Source organism: Chiloscyllium plagiosum, chromosome 30 (genome assembly GCF_004010195.1).
Source record: "Chiloscyllium plagiosum isolate BGI_BamShark_2017 chromosome 30, ASM401019v2, whole genome shotgun sequence".
In the NCBI taxonomy this organism is placed as follows: domain Eukaryota; kingdom Metazoa; phylum Chordata; class Chondrichthyes; order Orectolobiformes; family Hemiscylliidae; genus Chiloscyllium; species Chiloscyllium plagiosum.
This window is the reverse complement of record NC_057739.1, coordinates 19,345,264-19,360,560: the sequence shown is the minus strand read 5'-3', so window position 1 is coordinate 19,360,560 and position 15,297 is coordinate 19,345,264. Positions and strand designations below refer to the sequence as shown.

Here is a 15,297-nt window from a genome sequence, read left to right as displayed (position 1 = left end):
TGTGGAGCTGCAGGAGATGGGGGAGATACTAAATGAGTATTTTGCTTCAGTGTTTACTGTGGAAAAGGACACAGAAGATATAGGATGTAGGGAAATAGATGGTGCCATCTTGAAAAATGTCCATATTACAGAGGGGAATGTGCTGGGTATCTTGAAATGCATAAAAGTGGATAAATCCCCAGGACTTGATCAGGTGAACCCTAGATCTCTATGGGAAGCGAAGGAAGTGCTTGTTGGGCTTCTTGCTGAGATATTTGTATCATCAATAGTCACAGATGAGGTGCTGCAAGACTGGAGGTTGGCTAATGTGGTGCTGCTGTTTAAGAAGATTGGTAAGGACAAGCAGGGATTTATAGACCAGTGAACCTGCTGATGGGCAAGTTGTTGGAGGGAAACCTGGGGGACAGGATGTACATGTATTTGGAAAGGCAAGGACTGATTCAGGATAGTCAACATAGCTTTGTATGTGGGTAATCATGTCTCACAAACTTGATTGAGATTTTTGAAGAAGTAACAAAGAGGATTGGTGAGGGCAGAGCGGTAGACGTGGTCTATGTGTACTTCAGTAAGGCGTTCAACAAGGTTCCCCATGGGAGACTGGTTAGCAAGGTTAGATTTCACGGAATACAGGGAGAACTAGCCATTTGGATACAGAACTGGCTCAAAGGTAGAAGGCAGAGGGTGGTGGTGGAGGGTTGTTTTTCAGACTGGAGGCCTGTGCCCAGTGGAGTGCCACAAGGATCGGTGCTGGGTCCACTACTTTTCGTCATTAATGTAAACAATTTGGATGTGAGCATAGCCAGTACAGTTAGTAAGTTTGCAGATGACACCAAAGTTGGAGGTGTAGTGGAAGTGAAAAAGGTTACCTCAGATTACAAGGGGATCTGGACCAGATGGGCGAATGGGCTGAGAAGTGGCAGATGGAGTTTAATTCAGATAAATGCGAGGTGCTGCATTTTGGGAAAGCAAATCTTAGCAGGACTTATACGCTTAATGGTAAGGTCCTAGGGAGTGTAGCTGAACAAAGAGACCTTGGAGTGCAGGTTCATAGCTCCTTGAAAGTAGAGTCGCAGGTAGATAGGATAGTGAAGCAGGCATTTGGTATGCTTTCCTTTATTGGTCAGAGTATTGAATACAGGAGTTGGGAGGTCATGATGCAGCTATACAGGACATTGGTTAGCCCACTGGAATATTCTGTGCAATTTTGGTCTCCTTCCTATTGGAAGGATGTTGTGAAACTTGAAAGGATTCAGAAAAGATTTCCAAGGATGTTGCCAGGGTTGAAGGATTTGAGGTATAGGGAGAGGTTGAATAGGCTAGGGCTGTTTTTCCTGGAGCATCGGAGGCTGAGGGGTGATCTTTATAGAGGTTTACAAAATCATGAGGGGCATGGATAGGATAAATAGACAAAGTCTTTTCCCTGAGGTGGGGGAGTCCAGAACAAAAGGGCATAGTTTAGGCTGAGGGGGGGGGGAAGATATAAAAGAGACCTGAGGGTCAACGTTTTCGTACAGAGGGTGGTACATGTATGGAATGGACTGCCAGAGGAAGTGGTGGTGGCTAGTACAATAGCAACATTTAAGAGGCATTTGGATGGGTATATGAATAGGAAGGGTTTGGAGGGATATGGGCCGGGTGCTGGCAGGTGGGACTAGATTGGTTTGGGATATCTGGTCGGCATGGATGATTTGGACCGAAGGGTCTGTTTCTGTGCTGTACAAATCTATGACTCTGCCATTGACGAAATGAGAGAAAAGAGGGAGCAAGGTTTACCTGTTAGGCTTTTTGAGGGCTGAGCACTCCCTTTATAGTTTTGCATTAATGAAATCAGTCATAGTCACCATAAAATGATTGGGTTCAATGTAGCATTTGAAAGTAAAAAGCATTTAACAGCTGCGCTGACTTTAAGGAGATGCAATGAAGACATGTCCACATTTAACCGGGAACATCTGCTAATGGGTGAAACAAATGAAGAATGGTGAATGATGTTGAAAGAAACGTTTAATGCAATACAGAACCAGTTTAAATCCCTGAGAGGGCAAATTCCACTTAGTAGAAAAAACAGCGATGGACAACTGAACTGGGGACAGCATAAGATTAAAAGAAAAGGTGACAAAAGTGCAAAAAGTAGCACAGATCTTGTCAACTGGGAATGATACAAAAACCAGTAAAAAGCCACAAAGAAGGTTGTAAGAGCGACTAAAAAGAATTGTGAATGAATCTTGTAATAGACATAAAAATCAATGAGAAGAAATATTTACTTAAAGGGAAAGTGGGAAGTCAGGAGCAATGTTGTCCCACTAGGACTGAAAATAGGATATTGTCAGTGACTATGGTGAAATGCAGGCACCTTGAATAATTGTCTCACTATTTACAATAGAAAAGGAGGATAGCTTGTTAAAAGTCCCAGGGAATTAATAGTGGAATAGGGACAGGGATTGAATAAACTTATTTGAAGTAAAATATTGAAAATGAGGAATGAAATAATGACAACTCCTCAGTATCTGACAGTTTTGGTTGAGGGTATGGAAAGTAGTAGGGAAGTGCATTACAGCATAAATGTACTAAATGTAATCTTTCAGAGTTTCATAGATACAGGAGTCGTCCTTCTGGATTGGAAAATTGCATATGTCACTTTTTTTAGGAAGGGAGAAAGAGGAAAACCAAGAATTTAAAGACCAGTTAGCCTAACACCTGTGGTGAGGAAATTATTGAAATCTATAATCAAGGAGAAGGTAATTGAGCACCTTAAATTTTTCAGTTAATTAGGAAGAGCCAGCATGGATACTTGGCAGGTAGGTCATGTCTGACGAACCTCTTTGGACTGTCTGTGGGTGTTATTTATGTGGGCTTCCAGAAAGCATTTGATAAAATCTCTCATAAGAGACTGTTAACTAAGGTAGATGCCCTTCAAGTTGAGGGCAAATTATTGACACAGCTGGGAAACAAGTTGAGTGACAGGTTGGTGTCATCCTCCAAATACACTAAGTTAAATTAATGTTCCAATGCCCATTCACCTCTCTCCTTCAACTGATTATCTGATCTCTTAAAAGTTGACAACATTCAAAGTGAATTAGGAATGGACAACAGATGCTGGATACCCACATCCCATGAATGATTAACGACATACACTGATACTTAATCACACATACTATGAATTCCACAGCGCCTTTGCCATCAGCAAAGAAGTTCCTTATGCAATCTGTGCTAATTTTTAGACAATTGATTTTAAATGTTATAGAGCGCAGAATCAATGAGACTGTTTTATCTCTTTACTGTGTTCCATTCCATCATAATTGTTACCATATTTGTCCAATCACTGTTCTAATGAAAATAGGTACAATATTAAAATCTGTACCAGTGAAATAATATATTGCTCAATGTAAAAAAAGAAGCTTGAATAAAGTCTCAGTTGTGGTTTTTGACAACTGAGGATTGTTTAATATATATTTGTGATTTTACAATCGCGGTTAAGAGAATTCAGGAAATCGGTTGATTTTGCTACTGTTATCCGGCCAGTGATGTTTTAAAGAAACTTGTGTTGTATCACAAAGCTTGTGAGAAGTTAATTGTGTTGTGTTCAATTGTACACAGTATAAAGGGACTAATTTCACTAAAGAACCAACTAAGGTCTTATTAATTGACAGTAATTGGCTTTGACTAAATTTATTTCATGCGTATTAAATTTACAATTATGCTTTATCAGGACATTGATATCTGTTATAATTAGAGTGTTACTTTTAAACTGCAGTGTTAAAAAGCTTTAATTTTGTACTTCTACCTTTCAAAGTCACCAAACAAAGACCCAAAGGAAGAAAGTGTAAATAGTCTAGAATGTGGGAAAAAGCCACCATCACCTCCATCACCACAACCAACACCAACCCAGCAACTGATACTACCTCAGAATCAGAACAGTACTGCCACTTGCAAACCACAATCAGGTAATAAGAAAAACTGAACAGGAATGCGATAACTTTTCATTTGATTGTGCACTCAGTGTAATATTGGACATGTATAGACATCATTGTTATGTGTAAAAGGATGAGTATTTTAAGGACCGTAGTTACTGGATGAAATCTCTTGCTGTAAATTTAAAATGTCCTCATAAAAGGGATTGTGCTATGGCAGAAATGTTAATTTTTAAAGTAGTTGGAGATGGAATTTTTGTTGTCATGTTTATTTTGATTTAAAGGCTGAATAGCGCAGCATATAACACATATTTAGGTAGTGCATTACAACATATCCGTTTGTGTACAACTACGTGCATTTCTGATTGACAAGGCAGCAGATCAATTTGAAAGACAGCCATGACTTAAAGTAAGGAAATTCATGCTTTTCAACATATTAAATGTTCAAAATAATCAAAACTTTGACAGTGGCTAGGAAGAAGAAGAGGAAAATGGGAACCTATAGCCTGGCTCCTAAGAAGAAGACCAAACTGCTAAAACAGCGCACCGTACTTGAAATGTTTCAGAACATGTCACAGTCTGCAGCTGGCATGCAGGTGGGTTGAAAAAGTGCAAGTACATGATAAGAGGAACTTTCCTGTCTGTACGTCAGGGAAATGTATTATCACAGCGGAGTATAAATTGGTTTTCCCCTCAATTCTTTAATTCAGTTTAAAGAATAGCCACTATTAATTGTGAAGATTTGATGATTTTGTCAAGTGCGTGTTGCAATTTTGTTTATTCAGTCTTGGGTGTGGATTACACTATCTGGGCTAGCATTTATTGCTCATTCTTGTTACCATTGAGAACATAGGGATGAACTGCCTTCTTGAACTTCCACAGTTCATTTGGTGTCGATACATCCACAATGCCATGAGGGATGATATTGAAAGAAACTCTGCTGAGATTGTATCCTTTCTAAAACTGAAATTAAATTTTACCTTTCTGAAGTGCATGCTGTACCCTAGTTAGTTATAGGATTCATAATGATGGATGATGATCCAAGACACACCCATTTCTTTTTTTATCAGAACCAATTTTTCTTAAAATTGAGGTGCAAGTTGCTTTAGATGAAAATAGAATGTTCTACTTAAAAACACTCATTCAAATAGTTACATTTTATTAAAATAGAGTGAACATAGCTCTAAAAAACTACATTACTTAGTGCAATTTGCAAGCAAAGTATTCATTACTCTGTCATATCAATGCAAAAGTTTAGGTCCTGACATTTGTTTGCTTAGTTTATTTTTGGCACCAATGTCTCCATTTTATATATAACACGAAATCAAGAATTGTGAATCTTAGGTGGAAAATTAAACTTGGACATCGTTTGGAAATAATAAAAATTAATACCATGAAAATCAATGCAATTCTTAAAGCGATCACTCATTCAGTATATTCACTCGTCTCAGAGATGTAAGTAAAATTGAGCAAAAATACAACCTTTGTCTACCTTGGCTTTAGAATTTCTTCTCTTTTGCTTCCTGCAACACTTGGACAAAGAAGGATACCACTATGGCTCTCCACAGATCTTTATCTCATTAGTTTTTGCATGTTATTATGTTGTCACAATGGTGTAAATAGAGGAGAAATAGCTCAGCAAGTATGGGGACTGAAACCATGCCATTGCATTCTTCTGTAATCTAAACAGTTTAGCTAACTGGTCATACATTTAATTTCTTACCATTGCGAAATTAAAGAAATAATTTTCCCTGCATAACTAATATTTTTCTTCCTCTTATCCCATTTGCTCTAATGCCATAGCATAGAACAGTCCTCAAGATAGTTGAATCACGCTTTACTTTTCTCAATCTACCCATTGCATGTGGTCTCATCCCAGACAAATAATGACTGAATTCCACAAATGTTGTTTAAAATAAATATTTAGTGTTCTGCAGTGGATGACCTTTGAACGTTTCCCTTAAATCATGAGAATGACATAAATGAAGAGGAGAATTCTCTTTGAAAATGTGTATTGGCCCAGTTGCAAATAATAACAAAGGCCTTTTATTTGATGATTAACAATGATCTAACAGCTATTTTGGTTTAATTCTAATTAGTCACTTAGTTGGAATGACCTGTGGCAGTTTTGCTCTGGGTTAGTATAAAATTGTTAATTATAGGGCTTTTGTGGTCCAATACTGTATCTCTACCTCTTGGGCAAAAGTCTTGGGTTCAAGATCTTCCTGCTCCAGAAGTGTGTCATAACGAGTATGAATAGATTGATTTAAAATACTTAAAATTACTAATTGAGCAAGTTTGAATCTCTTTTCAATGACTGTTGTGGGATATTTGATATACCAGATATGGCTGTGTTGTTAGAAGATTCCATAATGAAGAAAATAATAATATGGTATGGGCAACATTTTAGATAAATTATAAAACCATCTATCTAACAAATATAGTTCTGTGTTAAAAGCAGCCTAAGGTAGTTTATATAAGTGGCAAACACAGCCTTTGCCACTAATGCAGCATGAAGGAGATGTGCGACAGAAAATGAATGCTGATTATGTTTGAAAGTGTCTGTCGGCTACACTGTGAAGCAATAGATTTTAAGTCCCTTGTATGAAAGTCATTCAAAGCCATCTTTGAAATTCCATGGAATTTGATGTGGTTCTGTTCGCCGAGCTGGAAGTTTTTGTTGCAAACGTTTCGTCCCCTGGCTAGGCGACATCATCAGTGCTTGGGAGCCTCCTGCGAAGCGCTTCTTTGATGTTTCCTCCGGTGATTATAGTGGTCTGTCCCTGCCGCTTCTGGTTGTCAGTTTCAGCTGTCCGCTGTAGTGGTTGGTATATTGGGTCCAGGTCGATGTGTTTGTTGATGGAGTTTGTGGATGAATGCCATGCCTCATGCCTCTGAAACTGACAACCGGAAGCGGCAGGGACACACCACTATAAACACCGGAGGAAACATCAAAGAAGAGCTTCGCAGGAGGCTCCCAAGCACTGATGATGTAGCCTAGCCAGGGGACGAAACGTTTGCAACAAAAACTTACAGCTCGGCGAACAGAACCACAACAAAATACTTATGAACTTGGTTTCATTTTGACTCCAAATGCAGCTTTTGCTGCTATTCCTCCTCGATCGTAAAGACTTCTTAATTTCACTTCTGTAATACTCATCTCCCCCTCCCCTATTTGGTACTGAAACAAATCTTCTCCAAACTCGCTGGTACTGAAACTCTCAATCATAGTTTTGTTGCTTCCAGAGTCCAGTGCCTCTCCCAAATGTAAATATGACAGGCCAAGAACCCAAAACCCTCAGTCAGCTTTGTCACTGATTTCCTAGTTACTTTCCTTCAAATTTGCTTTTAAAAAAGAGCAAAACTTAAAAGAAAATAATCCCTCGTTTTATCTTTTTGTTTCTTCCTCAATTTGTTCCTGTCTGTCTTCTGCTCCCACTAACTGGGTTGGAAATTAGAATCTCTGTTTTGCACTCATTGTTTCTGTCTCTCAAAACAGATGAAGTTATAGCTGACTTCAACATTTAACTTCTGTTTTAATAATGCTAAAGTGAAGTTTAGAAAAAAGATATTTGTTTCCTTTCTTCTATCAGACATACCTTTTTTTAAGTTAATTGAATTCAAGACAAAACTTGTAATCAGTGTTGAGTTCCATGCTCTCTCTCTCACAAAACTTCTTTCATTCAGTGAAAAATTAGTCCAGGTGAATTTTAGCTTGCGAGAACTTTGTAATGTGTCCTATAGTTCAAACAATTTTGTGGGACATAAAACTGAAGAAAACAACCTATTTTACAGACAACAAGCAACATGAATTCGACTGGGACAACACTACTATCATAGGGCAAGCCAGACAGAGAACAGCCAGGGAATTCCTAGAGGCATGGCATTCATCCACAAACTCCATCAACAAACACATCGACCTGGACCCAATATACCAACCACTACAGCGGACAGCTGAAACTGACAACCGGAAGTGGCAGGGACAGACCACTATAAACACCGGAGGAAACATCAAAGAAGCGCTTCGCAGGAGGCTCCCAAGCCTAGCCAGGGGACGAAACTTTTGCAACAAAAACTTCCAGCTCGGCGAACAGAACCACAATAACGAGCACCCAAGCTACAAATCTTCGCACAAACTTCCATGGAATTTATACATATTAAAAAAAATTGACTAATTTCCAAAGGGAAGGGCCAAGGCTTCTAACAGGTTTCAAGGTAGAACAGAATAAGTGAGAATGCATAGCAAATTAGGTAAGGCTAAGCTCGAGTTTTAAATGACCAAAAGTTTGAAATACACTTAAGTATTTTAACTGCACCATATATTTAAATGCTGCCATGATTTCTACCTCTTTCCTCTTTTATAGGAACAGAAAGATTCCTCTAATGGTGTGACTCAGAACATAAATGGAGAAACTGCTGACCTATCTCAAGACATGGAGTCTGAAGATGATGAAGAGGAAGATGACGATGAAGAAGAAGAAGATGACGAAAAATACAGCGGTGTAGACCATCCAGATTCAGAGTTGTCCACAGACTTGGGAGACACTGACAATATTCGTAAAATGGAAATGTCCAAGAAAGTACGTTTTTGATGCTTTGTCAGTTAATTTCCACATTTACAGGAATATTGCATGCGCATGTATCATTACCATCTGGTACATAAAATCCTTACACCACTTCCTTGAAATATTAAATTTATGCTCCCTTGTCCTGGAAACATCAACTAACAGGAACAGTTTTTTTTGTTTATCTTAGCTAGGCCTGTGTTAATGTTGTATATATGTAATCTCCCCTCAACCTCTGCTCTGAAACAAAAACCCTAAATTTTGCAAACTGACCCTATCAATGACCCTACCATTCTTCAAGTATCATGACAACATCTATTCTAATTTTTGGCCTGACCACAGCTTTATGTTGATGCAGGATAAACTCCTTACTTTTCAGTCAGTACTTATTTTATGTAGCCTCAAATATTGGGATTATGATCTGTTGCTAAACAGATTTTGTACTTTTTTAAATTTCAAAAATATACTTTATTCATTGAAGAAACTTTATAGTTACAGGTAGAGTTTGGTTCTGTGAAATAGCACATGAAGAAATCAAGTAAACGTTGGAGTTTGATGCTCTCCAACAAACACATCAAAGATATCTCTTATTTGTACAGGCGACTTAAAGGATTTTGGATGGGTATGAGAGTGGGAGGGGTTTGGAGGGATGAGGGCCGGGTGACTAGATTGGGTTGGAATGTCTGGTCGGCGTGGACAGGTTGGACCGAATGGTCTGTTTCCATGCTGTACATCTCTGACTCTATGACTATTTTGTATGCACGCATACAAAATACAAATTTACTATTTGCTGTTAAATTTAGTCGCTGATTTTATGAGGCATTCTGTGGACTCTTGACCTTATCATAATTGTGTAACCAAAAGGAATCAATAACCAGACAGGAAAAATGAGTAGTTATACACTTGAGTTGGCAGAATCGGGAATACTGTATTCACAATTCTAGCCATTAACACCATGTTAGAACTATTAAGAATTATGAATCATTTCATAACTCTCATTGAAGGTAGACAGGAGCCTTTTGAGGTTGAATGATCAAATATCACCAATCCATTGCTACCTTCCCTGTATTTGTTCAGTACATTGAATTTATAAATTTTGCTTGGCTTGAGAAACATTTTACAGACAATGGCATTACTGGCTTAGAATGGAATTAAGTCCTATCTACATTTTGACATTTTATCAAGAGTTTGAATTCATGATGAGCTTGTGATACTTTAAATTTCAATACTGTTTCAGTATAGTGCTCATGGTTAGTTTCACATATTTTTAAGTCTCCATTTAGTTCCATGTAGTATCACTTTTGCATTCAATTAATGTGTGTACACCAATTCCATAATTTTAGAATCACTGAATAAGGTCAGAAACTGCCCCTCCCACTCTAAGGTAAAAGATGCAGTGCCAAATTCAGTGTGTACTCTTAGTTCCTGGAATTTTGCATAGAATGTTGTCTGCTCCAAAATAGGGGAGAGTGGATTTTCTAAAGTGTTTTGGCAAATTTTTGGGCCTTTGTTTAAAGCCTCACAGGAAATGTTATTATTGGGTCATCTCTCTTCATCTGGTTTTGTTATGTGGCAGACTCTTCCAAACAATCTGGCACTTTCTCTTTTCAGCCATAATAATTTATTTGTTAAATGGCTTTTCAAATTTCTTTCCAGTACTGTAGTTTCCTTCTATTATGGATCAATCACTTCTGTAAACTACTTTATCTGAGGACATTCAACAAAATAATTTAAAACTTTACATTTCCAACCAGATTGCGCAAATGTTAAAATGATCAGTGAATGTGGAGGTGACAGCCTAGTGGTGTTATCGTTAGACTATGAATTCAGAGACCCAGGTATTGTTCTGGGGCCTCTGGTTTGAATTCAACCATTGCAGATGGTGGAATTTGTATTCATTGAGAAAAGATGAAATGAAATCATTGTCCACTGTCAGAAAAATCCATCTGGTTCACAAATATTCTTTAGGGAAGGAAACAGTTGTCTTTATCTGGTCTGGCCATAACTTTTCTCTGGGTAGTTCGGGATAGGTCATAAATATTGGCCTGGAAGAAAGTGAGGACTGCAGATGCTGAAGATAAGAGTTGAAGAGTATGGTGCTGGAAAAGCCGGCCAAGCAGCATCTGAGGAGCAGAAGAGTCGATGTTTCAAGCAATAGCTTTTCATTGAGGAAAGATTATGCTCGAAGAGTCGATTCTTCTGCTCTTCAGATGCTGGCTGTTTGGCTGTGCTTTTCCAACACCACTCTCTTAGACATAAATGTTGGCCTAGCCAGCGATGTCGTATCCTGTGAGTGAATAGCCTTTCATTTTCCTTTCCAATGTGAATTTTCAATCTCAGTTGTCCAGATTTCATCAGTTACGAGTTGGGGGAAATGTGGAAAGCCCATTGAAATAAAATACTCTTCCTTTGATGTGGTCTTCTCAATATATGTGACCAAGTCACTACTTGCTCCTGTTAAGTAGAAAATGCTATTTGAAAACAAATGCTTTCTCTTTTATAAATGTAACTTTTATATGCTGGTCAAATTCATGCGATTGTCCATGTCTCAAAGTTTTTCCTAGATTTGATTGTCAAGTTTATATAGACATGTGATGTCAGAGACGACTTAAGAATGTTGTTGTGGTTTTTTTAACTGCTTTGAAGGTTACAATTTGTTTTCGTTGTGATATAACATTTTAAAACCACTGGAAAATTATCAGACATTACAGTTCACTATAGATTTTAAAATTTTTCATGACACAGGCTAACCAGCAAGAAGAATATGATCCTGAAGAGGATCAAGACTCTGATCTGGAAGATGATGATGATGATGACGACTTTGAATCTGATGTGGTGAGTCATTTATCCTGGAGTTGTGATTGCTGTAAATTTCTGCTGTTTCCTTTTCCCCCCATATTTCAGATCACTTTTCTATGTGAATGTTTGTAACATATAACCTGGAAGATGCCTTGACCATAATCAGAGTTTGCTACAAAATCCAGAAATCTTAAAAAAAAAAGTCTCAGCGTTGCGTTTTGACTTCCTGGTTCTTTTCATAAACTTGTATGTTATGTTCCTTTACATCAGACAGCAGTGGAATAAACAATTTTACTAGACAGAACTTGGTTCATGGGCTACCAATTAGATTTATTAAATAGTAAATTAATAAATTAGCAGAAGTACTGATATATTTGTAGATTTAGAGTAGTTAGACATTCCCTGAAGGTCAACCTAATTTGGGTTTTAGCTCCAGGTGGACTATTTAATTTGAACAAGGCAAATTTGAGAAAGAATTTTCAACAGAATATTGGCATAACAAAACATAACTATGTGTCTCAACATCTAAAGAGCTTTCAATCTAACAGATCTAAAAGAAATCTCAAAAGTGCTTGCATAAGCATTGAATAGCTTGTCCTCTCCTACAAACAGGTGAACATAATGGACTGAAATTTAACTTCAAAATAAGGATGGGTTTTGAACTGTTTTTAGGATATGGGGATAGTGGTGATGCTGTGCACTAATTAAAGTTTTTTTTAATGGTTGTCAAATTTGTAATATTGATTTTTTTTCACATGGGTTTCTGTTATTGCATTAAGATGTTATTGTCTTGTTAAATTTAGATCATAAGGTATTATATCCATTGAATAATTATGCACTGGCAGAACTCTTTACAACTAGCAAAAGCACTTGAAGATATAGCACTTAGTACTAACTTTAACTTGTTCCCTGGATGTGTGTGAGATTGATATTCCACATTTATTGCCCATTTCTATTATCCGGAGTATACAATTTGACTGTGAGACAATTGATGTTTACATTGCCAGTTCACATGGATTGGTTTCATTTAGTGCAGTCCAAAAGTAGCAGGCAGTTGGAGAATCTTCACCTTAAGAGTGATGGCAGATTTTATTGGCAGCTAAACTGGTCACTCCCTGACGTCAAACAGTGAGATGTCAAAATTCAAGGTTTTGGAATCCTATTCCCTTAAGAAAATAGAAACAAAAAAGTGTATGGCCTGGGACAGCATCGCTTAGTTTACGAAGAGTGATAAGCCCAGATAGTCGGTTTCAAATTTAGGCGAAACTAGTTTCAGATAAATTCTTGTTTAGAATAGTGAAACTAACTTCGTGGAGATGTTATGATATATTTTCTTATAAGGAGCATTCTGAAATTGAAATATGAAGAAATTTAATGTAGTTTATTTGTTCACATTTTCTTTATAAAGTAAATCAGTCTATTGACTTGTAATAGGCCTTGTTTAACTTGAATGTTCATCTGCCTTTCCTGCGATATGAGAAATATATTTGACAGCTTGATGTTAACCACAGCTCATTTAACAAGGGAGATCATTACCAAGCTTCCATCGGTCATGCAACTGTATGACTGGATTTTGAACAGGAATTCACAAAAGGTGTAATGTCTATTTATGGGAAAGACCAATGAACCATAGTCTTTCAAAAATATCTAACTCCTATGTAATTTGTAACTGTTTTATTTTGTCTGTATTCATTTACAAGAATTTTTCTGTAACAAATGTAGTTAAATTGAGTTGTCATAGGCATATATAGTTGCATCCCTGATGCTTTCTTAATTTTCTGACATTAGCTGGGACCTTGTGTGGTCTTTGTGATATTTTTCTATTAGAAATGTACTCACCACAGGAAATGACATCACCAACCCAAGGAAACCTAAACACATAGAAAGAGGGTCACTAACACCAGTGCTTCACCGGAGGCTCTCTGATGATGATACCTAGTATGGTGACGAAACGTCTGAAAATGAACCTTCCAGCTCAGCTAGCAAACATACATCCACTTACTCAGCAAATTTATTGAGTGCATTTTTATTGTGTATTTTAGTTTCTTTCATCTTTTGGTGACCTTTAAAGAAGTCACCAAAATACGCTATTTTTTTTTATATAATTCTTGAGGTCATTATGTTTGAAATTATTTTAGCCTAATATTCAAAATGAAAAGTCATAAGAATCATAGAGCTGTACAGCATGGAAACATTTGGTCCAAGTTGTTCATGATGACCAGATACCCTAAATAAATCATAGTCCCATTTGCCAGCATTTGGCCCACATTCCTCTAAACCCTTCCTATTCATATACCCATCAATGCTTTTTAGATGTTGCAATCGTGCTAACCTCTGGAAGCCCATTCCATATACTCACCAGCCCCTGCATGAAAAAGTTGCTCCTTGGGTCCCTTTTAAATTGTTCCTCTCTCAACTTAACCTATGGCCTCTAGTTTTGAACTCACCTGCCCCAGGGAAAAGACCTGGTCTATTTATCCTATCCATGCACCTCATAATTTTATAAAGGTCGACAAGGTCACCCCTTAGCCTCTCACAGTCCACTGAAAATAGCCCCAATCTATTCTGCTTCTCCCTATAGCTCAAACCCTCCAACCCTGGCAATGTCCTTGTAAATCCTTTCTGGACTCTTTTCAAGTTTCACAACATCCTTCCTATAGGAGGGAGACCAGAGTTGCATGCAGTAATCCAAAAGTGGCCTAACCCATGTCCAGTACAGCTGAAACATGACCTCCCAATTCCTATACTCAATGCACTGACCAATAAAGACAAGCATACCAAATGCCGCCTTCACTATCCTATCTACCTGTGACTCCACTTGCAAGGAATTATGAACTTGCACTCTAAGGTCTCTTTATTCAGCAACATTCCCCAGGACCTTAACATTAAATGTATAAGTCTAACCCTGATTTGCGTTTCCAAAATGCAGCATCTCACCTTTATCTAAATTAAAGTCCATTTGCCACTCATTGGCTCATTGGCCCATCTGATCAAGTCCCCATTGTACTCTGAGGTAACCTGCTTTGCTGTTCATTACACCTCCAATTTTGGTGTCATCTGCAAACTTAATAATATACCGTCTATGTTCACCTCCAAATCCTTTCTATAAATGACAAGCACTGGACCCAGCATTGATCCTTGTTCACATCACTGGTCACAGGTCTTCAGTCTGAGAAGCAGCCCTCCATCATCACCCTGTGTCTTCTATCTTTGAGCCAGTGCTGTATCCAAATAGCTAGTTCTCCCTCTATTCAGTATGATCTAACCTTGCTAACTAGTCTACCATGAGATACCTTGCTGAACACCTTACTGAAGTCCATATAGATTATGTCTATCACTCTGCCCCCATCAGTCCTCTTAGTTACTTCTTCAAAAGGGTAATTCAGCAAATCTTTGTTATAAATTTGTTTGTTTTTTTGACCATCCAGAGTTCAGAGTCAAGTCTGAAAAGGAAATGGAAGAAGAAAGGGAAGAATGGCAGCCCATGGGTAAAACCAACCAGGAAAAGAAGACGAAAAAACCGGCCAAAAAGTGATAGTAGAGGTAATAGCATTAATTGGTGTGTGATATTTTTAGTGGAAAGGAAAGTGCTGCTTTTATTGTAATTGATGCTATGATTTGGATTATTTTAGGTTAAAATGGAGATTATCTTGTCCTCTGTATTTCAAAACTTATTTTAAATGTCAGTCACCTTAGATAAATTCTAAACCATTGAGAATTGTAAACTGTATTAAAACTCTGCATTAAAGGTTGGTTGTAGTGTTTTGAGCTTGACTGACTAAGTGCCATTAATCCAGCGCTGTTATCCCCGTATTTGTTCAGTGCATTCAGTTTATAAATTCTGCTTGTCTTGAGAAACATTTTGAAGCTCTCAAAAACATTTTGAAACTTGTTTGCATTACTAGCTTAGAATGACGAAAGAAAGAGAGTATAATTCCTCAGCTGGAGTTTTGAAACTTAACAAAGGTTTGAATTCGTGAAGAAATTGGGATATGTTTCATTTCAATGATGTTTCATTTCAATGA

General features: G+C 37.6%; 1 protein-coding gene across 6 annotated transcripts in view; it reads left to right on the top strand.

Annotated features, from left to right (window-relative positions):
* Positions 1 to 15,297, top strand: part of LOC122564772 (histone-lysine N-methyltransferase EHMT1-like) — a 142,846-nt gene that overhangs the window by 66,588 nt on the left and 60,961 nt on the right. For all 6 annotated transcript variants that reach the window (XM_043719980.1, XM_043719978.1, XM_043719976.1 and 3 more), the window contains exons 4-8: positions 3,791 to 3,941; positions 4,377 to 4,504; positions 8,273 to 8,488; positions 11,219 to 11,308; positions 14,701 to 14,815. In XM_043719980.1, coding sequence (XP_043575915.1) covers positions 3,791 to 3,941; positions 4,377 to 4,504; positions 8,273 to 8,488; positions 11,219 to 11,308; positions 14,701 to 14,815 — 700 coding nt within the window. The remainder of the gene's footprint in view (positions 1 to 3,790; positions 3,942 to 4,376; positions 4,505 to 8,272; positions 8,489 to 11,218; positions 11,309 to 14,700; positions 14,816 to 15,297) is intronic.